This window comes from Dermochelys coriacea, chromosome 18 (assembly GCF_009764565.3).
Source record: "Dermochelys coriacea isolate rDerCor1 chromosome 18, rDerCor1.pri.v4, whole genome shotgun sequence".
Classification (NCBI taxonomy): Eukaryota; Metazoa; Chordata; order Testudines; family Dermochelyidae; genus Dermochelys; species Dermochelys coriacea.
In genome coordinates this window covers 14,372,065-14,391,101 of record NC_050085.1, presented here as the reverse complement: position 1 = coordinate 14,391,101, position 19,037 = coordinate 14,372,065, and the positions used below count along the sequence as shown (strand labels likewise).

Genomic DNA, 19,037 nt, shown 5'->3' with positions numbered 1-19,037 from the left:
CACTATGCATTTTAATACATCCATATGGAAGGTCGTAATCAGCTGAACATGAGCTCCCAGGAAGATGCTGTGGCCAAAAGGGCTGATGTGGTCCGTGGATGTTTAAGCGGGGCAATAGTGAGTATTCCTCTGTATTTGGCAGTGGTGCTACCGCTACTGGAATGCTGTGCCTAGTTCTGGTGTCTGCTATTCACGATGAGGATTGAAAAATCAGAGAAGAGAAGTTAGAATGATGAAGGGATTAGCAAACCTGCCATGTAGGGAAAGACTCAGGGAGCTCCAGCCATTCAGTTTAAAAGCTGCAGTTTCTAATTCCCTACGTGGGGAACAGAAATTTGGTAATACAGGGCTCTTCAGCCTAGCCGACAGAGATCTCGCAAGAGCCAACGGCTGGAAGCTGAAGCTGGACAGGTTTAGACTAGAAAGAAATTACAGATTTATAGCTGCGAGGGTAATTAACCAGTCGAACAACTTACCCAGGCTTGCTCCATCACTGGCCATTTTTAAAATCCAGAGCCAATATTTTTCTAAAAGAGCTGCCCTTGTTCAGATAGGAAGTAATGGAAGGCTGTCCTATGAGCTGTGCTATGCAGGAGGTCAGACTACGTGATGGTATTGGTCCCCTCTGGCTTTGTCATCTCTAAATTGTATGTATTTAAATCATTGCCATATTATCCTGCCATTCCAGAGCAACCCTACAATAGCAAACCAGCATGTGCTGCCAATCCCTCAGGAGACATCCTCTACTAAACCCCCTCACTTTTTTGCAGGGCAGGTCCTGAGGCTGCAATGTGTGCATTGCCGATTCCCTCAAACAACGAACCTGTGTGCAAGCATCGCATGGAAGAGAACAAAAATTGTGGGAAGGAAACAGGTTTCAGTTGCAGTCTTTCAGGTTTCAGAGGAGCAGCCGTGTTAGTCTGTATCTGCAAAAAGAACAGGAGGACTTGTGGCACCTTAGAGAGACACACATTTATTTGAGCATAAGCTTTCGTGAACTACAGCCCACTTCATCAGATGCTTCTTACAGTCAGTAAAGGGACTGTTTTCCTTAAAGGATATTGCTAATGGAAGAATACAAAACCTACCCTGTTTTTTTGGTGTAGGTCCTGCAAATAAATAGAGCCACGCTCACAGGGATGCTTCCGACTGCAGCCAGTGAATGGCTAATAAAGTGAACCTGTTGGAGCCTGCACTGAATGGGATGTGTCAAAGCAGCCCCTGCCATGGGATTGCTTCGTATACATCATTTGGAGACCCCACAGTTTGTAGGACTACATAGCGGCCCCTTTCCCCCACTCCAGCTTGCTCCACTCCCAATAAGAGAGGGTGTGGACAGGGATTGGGAGCAGACAGGCTCTGTGCTTTGGGAAGCTTTATGCAACTGGCAGTTATTTATAGAAACCTGAGAGCAGGGTGAGGGCCTGGGCAGAAATGCAGAGCAGGTGGGAGGCCCTCGGAAAGCGAATACCACAGTGTACTCCAGCATTACTACTGCATGGGGCTGTGGGCCCTTGCTGTAAGTGGCAGGAGGGGGAAAGGTTTCTCCTCTTGAGTCCTCGCTGCGGGCAGTTACACCTCTCAGTCCCCTCCTCCCAACCCTGACCCTTTCCCCTGCTTGTGAAAGGAGCTCAGCATTTCCCCCTTGGCTGCAGTGACTGAGTGCAGCTGGCGACCGCAGCTCTGATCTGTTGCAGGCTTCCCCTGCTGCTCAGCTGAGCCAACCGGCCACTCCTGCCTCTAGGCAGGACCCCTGAGACATTCCTAGGTGAAAGCAGGATGTTTCTTGTCTGCTTCTCATTTCCCCGTGGGTGCAACAGCTGTCAGCAGCTCTGGAGCTGGGGATTCGCAGGGGGGCTAGACTAGCATTCAGACACAGGGAGAGGTGTACATCAGTAGCCGGTGTCAGATTAAAGCCCCGTCGTGTTTGCACTACTCGGACCCAATGGTGTTTTTCTGCACCTCTAGCAGATGCTCCTTTCCAGTTGCAGCGCACCCATGGTGAGATGTTTAACAGGCATGTGTTGTGGCACCCTCTTCTGGGGCATGGGAAAGGGTCACGTTTAGACGATTAAATCACAGCAGACTCATGCCAACCTTTCATCGTAAGCAGCCCACGAACAGCCACTAGCTGAGGAGTGAGGCCAAGGGCAAGTACAGCAACAAACAAGGGTCTCAGGCCAGCCGAGCCACTCCTTTAGCTCACCCGGACTCTGTGTACCAAGGTGCAAATACCATCAGGGCAGCCGTCCCATGCCCTTGGCTCACGGGACTTCCGTGCGCACATGCACTGACCAGAGGGGGGGGGGGAATGGATAGAGCGTGGTCTGGCTTATGTTGTGTTCAGCTCACTTGGCAGGTGCAACATAGGCCCTGGCCCTGGGGTGACATTTGCAGTAGTGAGTCCAGGGCAGTCCTGGCTGCAGCCGCCCCATCGGCAGCCATCCACAGCTGCAATACTAGGCTCCGTTCACATTGCAGCCTGCGGGAGGGTCAGAGGGTGGCATGTTCTAAGCAGAGGCTAGGAATTCCCAAGTTCTAGCCTCAGCTCCTCCAAAACCAGGCAACCTGCTCCACCTTGCCGAGCATTGGGGGACTTGCTTCCCTGCCTCAGTTTCCCCCCCTTAGCAAAACCTAGCTGGGATTAGCTCGCCTACCTGAAGCCAGGTGAAGGGGGAGAAGAGCAATAAGTCGCTGATGGGGTAGAATCCAGTAATCAAGAAAACCTCTTTATTTTACACATTGGCTTGTATTGCTTGTTCCCCGCGTGTAGTGCAAAATCGAGAAAAAAAATGAACAGTAAATTCCTCATAAATAAATCATAACTGACATAAATAAAAATGACATTTGGACAGGGGGGTGAATCAGTGGCCTCGCAGCTAGGCCAAGCGTATCCCTTCACCAGGCTGGGACTAGAGAATCCCCTTCCCCATCTGCCCTTGGGGCAGGCTCCAGGGGGGCAGCAGGATACGCTCCCTGGGCGATGCACAGCAACCCACACTGCAGCCCTGCCCTATGCCACCCAGAAGGCAGGCTGCTGCTCGGCAATGCTGCCCTGTTGGGAATACCTCCCCGGGGCTGTTGTCTTAGTAACAATGCTGGGTGTTAGTCTGAGACCAGGATGTAAAACGGAAGGAGAAACAAACAGTTAACAGCGCCTCTGCCCACTCAGATCTGTCTCTCTCTCTCTCTCTCACACACACACACACACAATTCCAGCCATGGATTGTCACTCCTTGTGCGGGTGGCAGGCACCCTCCACCAGCGCTGCGCAGCGGTGGCCCTCTGCAACTGAGGCCACGGCTTTTTCCAAAGGCTCCACTGGGTCTGAACTGCGTCACCACTGGGGTGCAGCGACTGCCCCCTCCACACTGATGCGCTGCTCCCTGCCTCGCCCACCTAGCCTCTCAGCTCCAAGCCCCCTTGATTCAGATGAGGACAGCACTTAGCAGCAGCGTCCCCCACACGCCGCAGTATTGCTAGCACCAGCTGAAGGGGTGGGGCCATTGCTCTCAAACTAGCAGCTATTGTTTTAACCGAGATCCACTTCCCTCCCTCAGCAATGCCTTCCTGGCCCCTCCACTTCCCTTCCCCTGGCGCTAGCTGGTTCTTTCCCTTGGTGCAGGGGGAAGAGATTGGCCTATGGTGCCCTCATTCCCTTTGCCCTACTCATGGGCCACAGCAGAAACCCCAGGACTTCTGCCAAGTCATAGCAGCTGGCAGCTCTGAAATGCCCATGGAGCTCTAGGCTTGGCTCTTGGGCTCCCTCCCTAGGGTTCTCTTCTGCCTCCTTGGAAGAGGATCCTGCCGTCAGATGGGGTCTTGAGAGTGCAGGTTGACATGAGCTAGCTTGAAACTGGGAATCCTGCTGAGGCTGACAGGTACAGCTAGAAGGGAGCAAGAGGTGGCGTGTACACACACACGACTGCACCACTACTTTGAGCAAGATAGCGTCTTGTGACCTAGTTAACCTAACACAGTGGCCACGGAATAGGTTGATGCTCTTGCCGTGCTAACAGGGAGCTCATTTCAATCGCAGGATCGAGGGCGTCGGGACATCAAAAGGGCGTTGTCAGCAGCACACAGGAATGTGACAGCCATTGAACGGTGGCTGGTTGCTTCGGGGACTTGGCAAGCAGAAAGGAATGAAAAGATTGAGAGATTTTAAATCTATTTTAAAAGCCTAAAAATCTACTTCAGCCTGAAAAGCCCAGAACATGTCTTTGGGTAGAGGGCGGGGAGGGCAGCTAGTGATTTTGGGTACCTAACTTCAGGCTCTGGAGCTGGGCCTGTTTAACTTGCAAAGCATCCGTCTTGGGGAAAAAACTGGCCCTTTCTAAAGTGTCTCAACGTGGGCACCAAAAAATCTCGGATCACTTCCGGAGATATAAGTCAGTGAGTATTTTCACAAGTGAAATCTAAAGGATGATGAAGTCGGGAGGAGAGAGAGAATCAGGGGGGCAAAACAGATAATCAAACAGTCACAGAACAGCCTCTCAGTGCTTTTGAGGTATCCATGCTTTAGCCATTCCGATACACCATGGGGAACACCTGTTAACCTGTCTTCATGCAAACCACACACAGAGCACGGCATATGCAGTGAAACACATCCTAAGCCACCACCCATGAAGTTCTATGGTACAGGAGGGTCTATACGGCCAACCCTGTGCATTACAGTACAAGATGATTCAACCGCTAGAGTGGTAGTTTAAGACAGGGAGTTGCTAGTTGCAAATGGTTCCTTCTTTGCTGGTTTCACTGTTCATATGGCCTCTCTCACACACTTACTTCTAGGCCATATCATTGTCCAATAGATCATTTAAAAAAAAGGTCGCTGGCTCGTTCCTCTCATCCCTTCTCACGTCGGCGGGAGGGGGTGGGGAACACCAGAATAATTTAAAAAATAATAAAGTTAATAAGAATTAAAATGAAAAGATTAGTACAATAAATACAAATGGGAGACACATTAAATAAATAACACGGTGCAACCCTGCAGCCTGCGCCACCTGCCGGGTCATACTGTTCTAGGGAACCAAGGGCCTGGCCCAAGCCTAGATCCTTCTTTGTGGACAGGGAAGCCGTGTGTAGGCTGGATTGTTCCCAGCCGCCGGGTTAACACAGTGACACAGACACGTGAGCAGGGGACAGCAGCATAGTCATTGGTAACAGTGGGACGGCAACTGCACCCGAGCCCGTGAGCTCGTTAAATCCATCTGGTCGGCTGGGGGACCTCCGTTGCGATGGCAAATCAGGACCGACAGCGAGCGGGACGGGGTCCACAGAGGATGGAAATGCCGAAGGACTCGGATGCTCCGCACAGTTTTGTGGCCTTCTCCCCCGCCGCATCCCCCGGCTGTGGTTTTTAAGGCATCGATCAGACACCCGTGCGAGCCGTGCGCCGGTCTCGGAGGCTTTAACAGTGCGCTGGAGCTCAGGACAGAGAGTTTGGCTAAGATAGCATTCCAAGGAGCGGTGGTACATTCAGCGGTTTCCTGGAGAAGCACCATATGCGTCAGTCACCCACCCCCGGCGCTCCCTGTCCGCTTGGATCCTTCCTCATGTGGCTGTCCAGTGTGTAGCACGTCGGGGCATGGTAAACCCTAAAAGCAGCAATGGTTTCGACTGGGCATGGCTGGCCCCAAAAGTCAGTTGAGTCGTGGGCAAGTTTGTGGATGGAGCTGAGAGCTGCCCCCGCCGTATGTGCCGGCAGAGGGGACTCTTAAATGGAAAGTGCCCCTTTCCATTCAACCCTCAGCACGCTCAACTGAAGGGTGCCCCAAGAGAGGCAGAGCCCTCCAGGGGCCCGTGGAATTGCTGTGGGCTGGGGCTGGAGGCAGCAGCCGGGACCCCCCCCACTCCGGTCTACAGAGACTGGCTGCTACAGGGGTCAGGCCACGGTGGCCTGGCGCTCCTCCCCATGCGGCTGCCTGCTGGAGGTAAGGTACTACTGGATTCTTTGTCAAAGGCTCGTCGAGGAGACGGAGAGGGTGGGCGAGGAGGGGGGCGGGAAGTTGAGCAGTTCCAGCACCGCCACCCCCACGCTGCTCCGCCGCGTGAACATGCACGAGGCCGCCACCCACTTGTTGGTGCGGGGATTGTACTTCTCGATGGAGTTGAGGCTGGAGCTCCCGTCGTTCCCGCCCACCGCGTAAAGCCACCCGTCCATGGCCACCAGGTCGTGGGTGCTCCTGCAAGCGACAGCACAGAGGACGGTGTTAGTGAGCCAGGCTTTGGATGTCCATCGGCAGATCCCTGGCCAGGGTTGCGGGGGCTCGGCCCTCCGGAAGGCAGGCGGGAGTTGGGCACTCGAAAAGGGATGCATCAAAATTAGCAGAGCCTTTTGGCCTCAGTGATTTGCCCAGGGTCACGGAGGGAGTCTGTGGGGGAGCCGGAAATAGAACCCAGGAGTCCTGGTTCCCAGCCCCTGGTTCTAACCACATTTTGGTCCATATTTTAGGCTCCTAAATTATATTATTTGAAGGTGATCCCTCTGCCAGCTACAGGAAGTGCCAAACACCTATGTTTAGAATGTCGAGATACTTCCCCAGTGACTGTGTCAAAGGCCATGTGCTTCCTGTATTCGGGATTGGGTAGCAGTAAGTCAGGAATCATTTATGCCCATGTAGGATTGTTAGGGCGGCAAAGCCTCTGCAGGCTGCCCCTGCTTGCTCATGCCTACGTGGTGCATGCAACGGGCACTTCTGATCATGCAGCGTTGACAGGTGAACACGCAGCATGGAGGTCCTGGACCTCCCAGCAGAGAGCTTCCTGACGGTGGTGACCGCAGGCCAGCCTGCTCGGTCGGTCAAGCGAGGCCTGGCCGTTGCTGCACCTTGATGGCTGCAGCATGACGTGCTCCAGTGGGAGATGGCTCTCTCCAACCCAAGAAATCCCCAAGCCGGTGTGACAGCCTGGGTCTGCCTCGCGCCCGTCTCCCCAGCTCCCCAGTTTGGATGGGTGCTGGAGAACGGGGGGAGGGGGGTCCTTACCTCCGAATGTTCATGGGGGCCACGCTCTCCCAGGTGTTGGTTTTTGGGTTGTAGCGCTCCACAGAGTTCAGGCAGCTGGTCCCGTCGTTACCGCCGGCCACGTAGAGCATCCCCTCCAGCACGGCCACGCCGGCGCTGCTTCTCCGGCTCAGCATGTTGGCAATGGGGGTCCATGTGTTGACCTTGGAGGAAAGAGGACCAAGCGCCCGTGAAAGCGCCTCTGGGTTAGCGAGCGATACTCGGGGGTGATTATCCTCCCACCCAAGCCCTTCAATGGCGACACCACCGTCCGGTCACACTCCAGACCCTGTTTCAGAGTAGCAGCTGTGTTAGTCTGTATCCGCAAAAAGAACAGGAGGACTTGTGGCACCTTAGAGACTAACAAATTTATTTGAGCATAAGCTTTCGTGGGCTACAGCCCCACTTCATCGGATGCATACTCTCTCTGCGCTGTTCCCTGTTCCCAACTCTAACACAACAGCCCCCCCGGGAGGAAGGACGCCTGTAGGACCCACCATCCACATTCCAGCAGGGGGCACCAACGAGTCTGCAGCTAAAGCAAGTTACAATGACCCCGGCTGCAAATCTGACCTTGGGTGCAGCAGGTTAAAGTAGAGTCGCCAGCCATCCTGCCTGCTGTTATCAGATGAAGGGCAGAGGTGATGTGGGAGGTTTCCAGAGCCCTGTGGAACAGGCTTTTGAGGGAACACAAAGGCCCCCCAAGGAGATGGCGGAGGGGAGTTCTACTGGAAATGGTTTTCTGTACTGCCCCGTTCCACCCCAATGCAGCTAGATCCAGCAATTATACTTTGTTCACAAACACTAATACAAATGTCTCTCTCTGCCCCCTCTCGCCCCCCCCCATAAGAAGCTTACAAACATGATCCGCCCAAGTCTGTGCTCAGTGTTTACAGGCACCCTCCTTCCCTAAAGCATCAAACACAAAACTGCCTTAAATCAAGTAAAAAATAAAATGTTTAAACCCCAGAGAATTATTTTAAAGAGACCTCTGCTGGCAGGTTCAAACAACTGCAGCTGTTAACAATAGGACCCTGGTCTCCAGGTCCCTAAAATTTGGCTTAACTATTGGGAGCTCAAGTTGCTTATCAGCTCCCAGCCAGAGCCCCAAAGTGGCCATGCATGTGGCTGTGTCTATTTCTATGGCTCTGTCGGGGAGTCCCATCAGGGAGTCCCAGCGGTAGCCCCACAGTTAGAGGCTCCATTCAGAACATGGTTTCTGACCCCCTTTTTCCTGAGCCAAGCCTTTGTAGGGGAGCCAACCACACCTGTGGGCCCACAAGGGTCTGCTGGAGCTTGTCAGCTTGTAATAATGGCTGCACACACGGTGGCAACACAGCTGCACGTGCTGGGAAAGGGGAGGGATCCATGCAACCCCCACCCCAGGTGGAAGGTATTGAGAGAATTGAACAGAGACCCCTCATATTTCCAGAGACTTGTTAACCGACCTACAGAATTCCATAGCAGGGCGATAGCTCGCTAGGATGGTTTACCCCCACCAGCCCCCTGAGAGGATCTCGTGCTCCATTAGGTTCTGTAGCATTTTAGAGTCATTTCTGTAGCCCCCTGTTGTGTTTTCCTCTGTTCGCTTTCTATAGGGCTTTGCCACAGGGTCTTTTTCGGAGGAGGGACGGGAAGGAAAGCGTAAATTGCACTCTCTTGCCCTTACCTGCGGCTCAAACTTCTCCACTGTGGCTAAGTGGGATGAGCTATCATATCCCCCAACGGCGTAAAGATTGCCATCTGCAAAACACAGTCATGCACAGAGTCAGCCGCAGAGCCCTCCACAAGGGCCGTGTTATCGGCAGGGGTGGATCCCGGCCTTATGTGCCACGGGTCTGGGCAGCCAGGAACGCAAAGGAATAGCATAGCAGCTGACAGGCAAATCTACACCAAGCAGCAGGATCCTCCGGGGAGGATTTGCTCACCGAGCAGCTCATGCAGCTCCCCCCCCCAAGTCTCCGCTGTATGGGGGCCGCATCTGGTGCTGGGAATCGTTAAATATTCATCAGGCCATTTCTCTGCTGTGCAGTGAGGGCTCCGTGCCGAGAGAGTAACCCAGGGAGCTTGCTTGCCTGCAGCTGCCCCCGACCGGCTCATTACGGGCCGTGCGAGCACTCCTGCCGCTACAATTAAGCTTTATTTTTAGCCAGCGAGGCAGCAGCGGCAGGAGCAGCAGGTTGCCGCGGGGGCTGATCCATAACACAGCACCAGGCAGGGAGCTCACCACGGGGGGAAAAAGAGCGAGCGCATGCGAAGGAACCACAGAGTCACCACGGAGCAGCGAAATTGGAAGCGAAAGAGCAGAGACGAGAGGGGATTAATGTCCATGCAGCACAGAAGCCAGAGCACTGAGTAGCTGCTTCTGCAGCTGGTGCCATTGGCAGCACTGACGTGCACCATGGTGAATGCACTGGGCCAATTAGAGACTGATTTGTGCATCCAGCTAGCCCTGTACGGCGGTGCTCTGTTTATCCACAGAATAACCTGTAGCTCTTATCTAGATCATCCCTAGTTCTCAAAGCACTTTACAAAGGAGGACAGTATGGGATTATCCTCATTTCACAGATGGGGAAACTGAGGCACAGAGTGGCAAAGTGACTTGCCCAAGGTCACCCAGCAGGCCAGTGACAGAGCCGGGAATAATACTCTGGTCTCCCAAGCTCAAGTCAATACTCCATCCTCTAGGCCAGTGGTTCTAAAAATTATTTGACACGCCCCCCTTCTTTGTGTCTGTATTAGTTTATGCCCTTCCTCCCTGCCACACAGGTACATAAATACTGACATATGCAGCATTGGTGCTTCACTTGAATCAGTTTCAGTGTCTTTGTTTTTCATTTGAGGTTTATTTTTTCTGTTGCACAAATGAGCCAACGAGCCATTGTAAGGAGAGCAAAAGCAGAACTGCCATTGTGGTCCCAGGTGTACAATTAAGTGTGTAATGGATGGATGAACGTATAGATGACAACGCCTTTGTAGAATACTAGGCAAATACGAAATACGTCACAGAAATACGTCAAAATGCACAGCGCCAGCTGAGGACGTGACATGTCTGGAGGAATTAGTGTTGCTAGTTATTCAGTGCTGGGGGTAAAATGTGGGCAGGAAGTTTCTTTTTCCTAAAACTTCTCACCCCCCCATACGTTCTGCGCCCCCCAGTTTGAGAACCTCTGTTCTAGGCCAGTGTTTCTCAACCACCAGTCTGCGGTCCCCGAGATCTCCCTGATGGTTTAGGAAAGCAACAAGCTGGTCTCTGGTATCAAAAAGGTTGAGAAACTGCTTTAGGCCACACTGCCTCCCCCTGCCAGCTTCCCCTATGGAGTGCTCCCCTCAGGAAGCGAGGGGAACCAGCTCACCCTGGCCTATTCAGCCCTCGGGTTCTCCAATAGATTGTGGCAGAGGCGGAGAAGACCAGATGTGGTGCTGTGACAGGGACCCAGTAGCTCTCTGAACTGGGCTGTGACCACACCTCATTCCACCGGGTCACTGGCCAGCTGCCGGACTTCCCAGGCAAGATTGCTCTGGCCAGGAGGTGAAGGAAGGGGGAATGGGGTCCAGAGTGAAAGTGAAGAGACTGCACTGCATCCCCGATTGTGATGGGTTCTCTGGGTGACCCTGGGAAGTCATTTCCCCCCACCCCTAGGTGCCTCAGTTTCCTCATCCATCAAATAGCGATTGTGATGCTTGTCTGCTTTTGCAAAGTGCCCAAATCTACGCTAGGCATGTGCAAAACTTTTGAGCTTGTGGGGAAAGGAGAAGTGTCCCATTAAAAGGATCAGCGTGCGCACAGGGAGACTTTTCAACGTAAATGAACATATGAGATCAGACCACTGTTGTCATGTTAAAAGCCGGCTGCATCCGGCCGAGGGTTATTATGAAATTTCTCTAGCTCAACGCTGCACCCATGGGGTCATCAAGCCGCTGTGAATTTTGCTGCTCTAGAAAAATCAGCTTTTTCCTAGGCTGGAGGGAGTGTTTTTGACAAAAACCTTCCAAACACAGACAGTAACTGGTCTCTGCACGAAATGTTATTTTAAAGAGAACAATGCTAATCACATTCAGTTGGGCCATCTGGTTTGGGCTGTGCCATTTCACAGTTCTTCCCACCCCACCCCAGCTCTCGTCATAGGATGACACAAAGGCACAGCCCATGGACTCCAATGTTCCCAATATCCCACCTTGAGCCCAGAACCCCTAGGTGGATGCAGAGAGATAGCAAGCTTTCCTCCGCTTTGATCCAAGTCAGGCCAAAATCTGGAGCCTGTTACCATTATTAGAGTACCATGGACCAAGAAAACTGTGGTAGTCCAATACACGCAGGAAGAGACAGTCCCTGCCCCAGATCATCTGGTGTGTTTAGCTTATAAGTCAATTACATGACTTGTCCTTGGTCACACAGGGGGTCCCTGGCAGAGCTGGGAACTGACCCTCTTTCTCCCCAGTCCCGCTGCAGGGCATTAACTCCACCCTCCTTCCTGTGCATGGAGCAGAGCTGCAAACCTGCTCCATTCTGTGCCCGGTAGGCAGTGCCCTTTGGCTCCTGGCACGCGGTCAGCGCGGGTCCCACATCAGCAAAGCGCAGTGGCCTGTCACAGACAGAAGTCAGAGAGTGGGGCTGCAGCTGATAGGAAGCAACGCGCAGGACTAGCCAGAGGAAGGGGTGAGAGGTGACAGAGCCTGGGAGCGCCAAGCAGATTCCACCGCGCTAGTGCCCTACCTAGTGTCGCCACCCGGACATATCGCCTCCTGGTGCTCATGGCGGCAATCGAGGTCCAGGTGCCCGTCAGGGGGTCGTACCTCTCAGCGCTGCAGCAGGCAGAGACATAGGAACATTAGCAACGCTGGAGGGTCCCTGGGAAAACCGTCTGATGCAGCCCTGAGAGGCAACTGACGACACCAAGGGGTGCGGAAGTGAGGCAAAGCGCTGCCATGGATCAGAAACTGGCTCAGGGATGGGAGCCAGAGGGCAGGAACAAAGGGCCATTTCCCCACCACGTCACAGGGTTAAGATCAGGGTCCTCTGAGGGGCAGGGCCAGAACCCGTGGGGTTCATGTCTCCACCAGGGATGGAGAAGAGGGGGCCGTATTTGCAGCGGACACACAACATACTTGTCCAGACTGGATGAGGCTGCATGGAACTTCAGGAGGATCCAGGGGTGCCAGGTGAATGGGCCGATGGAGTTCACTGGCCAAAGGGCAGGTTGGTCTTTCCTGGAGGGCCAGGGAACTAGGATGGGGTCAGGGTTAGAGACACCCATGCAGGACCCCGCTGTGAACGGAGAGGGGATCCCAGCCCGGTAGCCCCACAAGCCTTGGGTCCCTTTGGCTGCCGATGAGTCATCAGGCCTCAGGGAGGGCTAGGCTATGCATGGCCTTCCCCCTCGGAGCAGATCTTGGGGACAAGCGGGGTGTCTCAGCAGCCCAGGGGGGCACGGACATCACACCAAGGGGACGAGCACGTACTCAGGAGATCCCCCTACCTGTTCAGACATGAGGCCCCGTCATATCCCCCCGCTGCATAGAGGAGCCCGTGAAGCGCCGCCACCCCCAGACAACTGCGCCTGGTGCCCATGGACACCTCCGGCTGCCAGGAGTTGGTAACCGGGTCGTACGACTCCACTGTGGCCAGGTCGGAGGTCCCGTCATAACTGCGGGGGGATGGGAGAGCGTTGGAAGGGTGAGGAACCTTCGGGGCAGAGCTGAGAGCCTGAACTCCACCGAAGCCCTTGGGCTGAGGACAGCTTAGCCTCAGGTCGCTGCCCAGTTCAGACGCGGGCCGCGCTCTTCTCCCTAGCCCAGCTCTTGCCAGCAATCAGGCCTGTGCAGAGCGTCAGCCAGTTGCTGCATTTCTGGTGGGTTTGCTCCCCGCGTTCCAAACCCGCTCCACCTTCCTGCCCTCTCACCCCCTGCAGGGACGATGCAGCCCCTGGGGGGCTCCCAGTTGCCTGACCGAGTCTGTGTGAATTCACGGGACAGGCTGAGAGGGCCGGGGTCCTGGGTTGTAGCTGAGCCAGGCAGTTACTGTGCATTGAACATGTCCCTGCAGGAGCTGGGCACAGCCAACCTGCTGCATGACATTAGCAAGGCAAGCTTCCCTCACCAGCTGCCTCAGCCCTAACTGAGCAGCGGGAGAAATGCAACTGCAGACGAGAGCAGCCTCCGTCCCCTCCGCTGGCGCCGTGAACAAACGGTATCAGTTAGTGGCCAGGCCGCTGCTGCACAGAGACTCAGCAAACTCACTCCACTGAGCAGCTGGGGGCAGTGGAATGGCTTCCAGTCGCTGCTCCTCTGGGCTGGGTTTGAACCTGCGACGTTTCCCATTACCACTTCCCGGGGCCAGCCAGAGCCCCGACGCAGAGCTGGGGCCAGAGATGCCCCCTGGGCCCAGCCTTTGTTCTCCGACCCGAATCCAGAGGGGTCCCACCCAGAGCCAGCATTCCTCTCTCCGCCCAGCTCAGTGTCCTGCTCCCCACCTTACCCGCCCACAGCGTACAGCTTGTTTCCGATGGCAGCAACGCCCACCCTGGCCCTCCGGGTCGACATGGAGGCCACCATGTGCCACCGATCCGTCCGCGTGTCGTAGGCTTCGCAGTCTCCATGTATGGCGAATAAGCTCCCCCCACCTGCAGAAGGGAGTCACAAGCAGAGCGAGTGAAGGGCAGGACCCCTGAGTTTTCCAGGGAGTCATTGGGCAGGGGGAGCCATTGACATACCCCTCCCTGACCCCCAGCTCTGCCCAACATCCCAGTGACAGGCCCTGCCTGCAGCCCCTTCCCCGAGGGTGGGGCAGATGTCCCATGGGAGGCAGGTGATGGGCCCCCCCCGGCTGCACCGCAGGCACCGTATTCAGCCCCCCCCGGCCTGGGTGTCCCTTACCCACGGCGAAGAGCACGGTGCTGGCCCCCTCGCACCGCCGGGGCCGGGTCCTGCTGTTACCGAGGACTCCTCTCTGCTCCGGCATGAGGTGGTACTTGAGGGCCTCGATCAGCAGGTCCTTGCACTCCGAGTGGTGCCGGACCAGGAGCTCCGTGTCCACGTTGCTCATCAGGAAGTCCCGGCTCAGCAGGGGCAGCCGGACGCACTTCATGAGCTGCGGGGTGGAGGGAGGGGAGGGAAAGTGCTGAGTCGGTGGAACAGAGACGGGTTGGGGTGAAGATTAGAGAGGGCTCCTCTCTTATCAACCCCAAGAGCCTCAGGACCCTGACTGGACTGGATCCCCCTCATCTTCCTCCCAGTGGAAGGGAGGGCAGCCACCCCCCAGCGTACGCCTGGCAGCAACTCCACCCTCATCTCCTCCGCAGAGCCCAAGAGCGATACCTCCCATTGCCCTGGCAAGAGCCTGAGACCCACTGCTACTCCCAAATCCCAGGCTGGCCCTGCACTGGCTCCAGCAGCCTGGTCCACGTGCCAGCATGGCTACCTCAGTGACGGATCAGCTCAGTTCTCCCCTTGACTTAGCCACAGCCCGCTCTGCTGGGTGCTGGTGCCCGGGCAGTGCCCTGCTCATAGCCAGCTGTGCTCTCTACCCACTTCTTGCTTCCAGCCTGCGCTTGGGATTGCTAGAGAGGCTCCAGATGGAGGGGACTCAAGTGCATGCAGCTGAACGGGGACTGCAGAGTGCAGCCAAGGCCATAGTCTGGTAAAGTGGCTGAGTCCCTTCACAAACTGGAAAGCCCTTCCTACCACCATGGCCTGCTGGGCTGGCGAGCTCCGGCTCCCACGCCTGCAGCAGGGCTATTTAAAAAGTTGCCATGACAGGACTGAGCAGCAGCCCACATGCCATACAGACAACTGAGGCTAAAGGAGAGTCTCCCACACCTGTGCCTGACATCCGCAGGGACCTCTGTGCAACCAACTCAACCAGCCCACACAGCGGCAATGCCAGCCCTACGTCAAGTGCATCTTGGGATGCATATACTCCTATTTGCATATAATTTCCCAGCATTCTCTGCAGGCTCGCAGCTAGTTTCTTAGCAGGCCTGGTAGCAAAGCTGCCAGAACAAAGGGAAAGGTTGCCAGGGTACACACGGATGCATTTTTCTCTGGGTTTATTAATGGGTGCCAATATTCATACTTGCAATGCCACAGGTATTCGCAAGAGGGCATGCGAGACTCATGCAGAGCTTGTGGCTCCAACCTAGGGCTGTGCTGGGAAAGAATCCCTGTCCGGGAAAGGTTTTAGAGTAGCAGCCGTGTTAGTCTGTATTCGCAAAAAGAAAAGGAGGACTTGTGGCACCTTAGAGACAAACAAATTTATTTGAGCATAAGCTTTCGTGAGCTACAGCTCACTTCATTGGATGCAAAGGTTTTGTTATTCCTGTTATTGTTTTGATCAGACAGGCGACAGGCCTGTGGTTAATTTGCTCCTAGTCACAGACACAGAGATCAGAGTACTAGATAAAGGAAAATCCGGCCTAAACCGTTGCAGATTTGCAAAATTTGGCTTTTCAGAGCAATCCTCAAAACCCAGCCCTAGAGAGCAAAGTCTACCTGACAGACCTGTCACCCTCCCAACAGCTCTGTTGCCCCACTGAAGCCCTAGCTCTACCATGGATGCCTCATGTGACTGTGGGCATATCACTGCCCCTCTGTGCCTCAGTCTCTAAAATGGGGTCATAGCACCGGCCCTATCACAGGGTAGGGGATTTTGTGGGGCTATATTTGGGGGTTTTAGAGATCCTCTGATGTGGGATAGGAACTAAAGAAATCCCAAATATGATCACTTTTCTCTGCACATGGAGGAAGATATTCCAATGGACAGGGCCCAGGACAGGGAGTAAGGAGACCTGGGTTCTAATCCAGGTTGTGCTGCAGATTACCAGTGTGACATCAGGCAGCCACTCAGCCTACCCACCCTCTGCTTCAGCTCCCCCTCTGTAAAATGGGGATAACATGTCCCCACCTCACAAGGGTGTCAGGAGGATACAATGTGACTGTGAGGTGCTAGGACATGGACATTCATCAGATTCAAACCCCTGCCTTCTAGCCCTGCATAAGGCAGAATAAGCCTCTATTTGCAGTGGAGTACAATGCATGTCCCAAATCATCCCAGTGTATCAGAAGGAGCCAGATGCAATAGCCTTGGGAATCCAACCTCCTCTTTCAGTAAAGCTCCTGTCAGACCAGACCCGAGACAGCCAATGGCAGCAAGTGCTTCCAGATCGCACCATGCTGGAAAACTAACTCATCTCAGTTATACCAGTCAAACGCCACTGGGGGACAGAGCAGAATTTGGCCTTGAGATGGTTGGACTTTCCCCACTTGAGACAACTTTTCTTTGGTTCCCCCCAAACCTGTCTGGTCACACAGCTTGCAGTTTCCAAGGGGAGAGGGAAATAGGAATATGCAAAAGGGGGGTCTCCAGGAGCCTTTAGACCAGGCCAAATCCACCTCCATCCAGCACCTACATTCTTAAAGTGGGTGAAAATCCCTCCCCTGCGACGATCTGCGTTCCCAGCCAGCTCGCCTACCCTGGGGACGTGCTGCCTCCTGCTGTCTACGTCGTGTTTGACCCAGCTCAGCACAGCCCGGTACACCTCTTCCTCAGATGGCACATTGAGGCTGTCGCTAGAGATGAGGTCCAGCACCTGCAGAGGGGAAAGGAAAGTCCAGCTCAGCTGTCCCCCGTCATGGGGAGGGAGTATGGCAAGGAACATGGACGTGTGCACGCGCACACACACACACACAACCAGCAGAGCTACACACTCAGAGCCTTACCATACCTCCATAGCATGCGGGTAGAGCAAGGCTGGTGTGCGCGTACAGGAACAGAGACGCGGCAAGAGCTGACAGTCAGAACTCCTGGGTTCTGTTCTTGGCTCTGCCTCTGACCTGCTGGGTGACCTTGGCCAAGCCTGTGCCTCAGTTTCCATATCTGTAAAGTGGCGAGAACAAGGCCAACCCGCCTCCCAGCTGAACCCTCACACCGATTGGCTAAGGCTTGCCTGTGCACTGATGGCGGGAGGGGCAATGGAAGCCTGGCGTGTCAGTGTAGACACCATGGCAAGTGACAGGGCCTGATTCCCTGCTCCCCTACGCTGGTGCAGCTCACGCCAGAATCACCCTGGAATTATGCCGTGCGAGAGAAGAACGAGCCCCACGAGCTCTAACTTGTCCCTTCCCCTGGTGGATCTGCAGCGGCAGAGCCCGGATGCGCAGACAGCAGGGAACACATCGGCAGGTGCAGAGCCAGGCTTTGGGATGCAAGCTCTCCACTGGGCATCCCGCAGAGGTGGATTTTGCTGCTGACTGAGGAGGGTTGATAGCAAGACGAGAGCTCCAGGGGGAAGCCCAGGACACGCTGGGCAGTAAATAACCCAACAAAGCAAAGCTGGGGACAGCACAGGCTGCTCGGCATCCCCTGGAGGGGCATTTCTGGGCCTTTCCGACAGCAGACTCTGCCTGGGGGACTCCGAGCGCCTGTGCTCGGAGCAGGGGAAGACACCTGCAAGGCTCTCTGGAGCAATTGCTAGGAGACCGGTGCGGCAGGAAGAAGGGGAGGGATGGCCCCTGTTCTGAGGGCAGCCAGTGCAGGCTTTGCCCATCTCCAAGCCTCTCCGTTTCCTCCCCACCCGGCAGGAGACCCTGCTCCTCCCACTGCTCTGACCAGGCCTCACAGAGGAGATGCTGCTTTATCAGCCAAGCCACCCCTCTTGTGCTCCTAGCCAGGCCAGCTGCTCTGGAGGCACCCAGGGGGCAGATGGCAGCCTTAATCCTTCTTGCTTTGTGTCCCACTTTCCTCCACTCTTGGGGGCCACGCTCTCTTCCTGGCAGCAGCCCCCGCAGAGAGAGGGGGCCTGGGCACAGCCCCTGGGAGTCCCCGCCTTGCTCTCTGAGCCCGCTCCCTCCCAGCACCGGCTCCTGCGATTCTTGGAGACACACGTCATGTCTCCCCCGCCCCGTGGAGAATAGCACTGAGCCGCACTTAGGGCCCAATCCGCAGACTCTCACTGACCTCCGGGGGCGTTGGAGGAACTCGGGCAGTGCTGGGTGCTAGGCTGAGGCCTGGATGGAGTAGCACAAACCAGTCCCCATCCACTTCCCTCCCTGCCTATAACTACATCCTCCCTCCTCACACACACCCCGGCCATCTCCTGCCAGCACGACAGCCCCACTCTCTCCCCAGCACCTCGCTGACTCTGTTCCATGGCTAGCAGCTCTGTGTGGGCCAGAGGCTGAAACAGAGAGCGTGTGTGTGTGGGGAGGGGTGCTGAGATTCGTGAACTAGCCCCCAGGTCCTACCTAGAGGGGATGAAGACACCACGGCAAAGCAGAGGTGACCTACTAGAGCTAGTGGGCATGGTGTGACATCCCAGCTTGCATGAAGCATCATGCAGCGCTCTGCACCCCAAGAAGAAAGTCAGTGGGAGCAGCGCCACAGTGCGGAGAAGAGACCAGAGGCCTCGGGAGGGGTCTCACCTGCTTGAGTGGCAGCAGCATGAACTCCTCTGTCTTGGACACCTCCACGAAGTGCTGGAGGACGTACTTGTGGGCGGACTTGAGCAGGTCGCTGCAGGAGTGCGTGTCGGCGAAGCCCCGGATGCCCAGGCAGTTGGACGGATCCAGCTGGCTCAGCAGGAACTTGCAGCAGGCGTCCCGCACGCCGTTGAGCTGGAGGAGGCTAGCGGCTGGAAGCAGCGTCTGCGGGCAGACAGGGAAGTGTCCGGGGCTGCAGCCCACCGCTTCCATCACTGCTTCCCGCAGAGACAGCCCCAGCATCCCCTCGTCCTCAAGCAGGGACCTAATGCTTTCCCCACAGAGACAGGGCCAGCTGTCAAGAGATGCCCTGGCCTGGGAGAGCCCTGGGACACAGTTCCTAGGAGCACAGCTAAGATCTAGGATCCAGAGTACAGCTCGTGGGCCAAGCACACCCCACAGAAAGTCTCAATTGGTCCCACTGAAAGTCTGCACTTGACCCATTCTCTCATAGTTTCCTCTGTGGCTTTGCGCCTTTATGTGGCTGGCTGATTTCCTCAGATACGGAGCGCCCTTCACCTCCCGGGCGATGAGAGACAAAAGTGCCTACAGAAA

The 19,037-nt window shown here is 55.4% G+C and overlaps 1 protein-coding gene across 2 annotated transcripts in view; it reads right to left on the bottom strand.

Annotated features, from left to right (window-relative positions):
* Nucleotides 1-2,708: 2,708 nt before the first annotated feature.
* The window catches only part of KLHL17 (kelch like family member 17), a 39,264-nt gene continuing 22,935 nt past the window's right edge, over nucleotides 2,709-19,037 (bottom strand). For both annotated transcript variants that reach the window (XM_038377084.2, XM_043499763.1), the window contains 9 exons: nucleotides 18,426-18,647; nucleotides 16,478-16,594; nucleotides 13,884-14,097; nucleotides 13,486-13,630; nucleotides 12,488-12,655; nucleotides 11,725-11,813; nucleotides 8,677-8,750; nucleotides 6,990-7,171; nucleotides 2,709-6,188 (listed from right to left, as the gene is read on the bottom strand). In XM_038377084.2, the coding sequence (XP_038233012.1) occupies nucleotides 5,960-6,188; nucleotides 6,990-7,171; nucleotides 8,677-8,750; nucleotides 11,725-11,813; nucleotides 12,488-12,655; nucleotides 13,486-13,630; nucleotides 13,884-14,097; nucleotides 16,478-16,594; nucleotides 18,426-18,647 (1,440 nt within the window). In that variant the 3' untranslated portion in view covers nucleotides 2,709-5,959. The remainder of the gene's footprint in view (nucleotides 6,189-6,989; nucleotides 7,172-8,676; nucleotides 8,751-11,724; nucleotides 11,814-12,487; nucleotides 12,656-13,485; nucleotides 13,631-13,883; nucleotides 14,098-16,477; nucleotides 16,595-18,425; nucleotides 18,648-19,037) is intronic.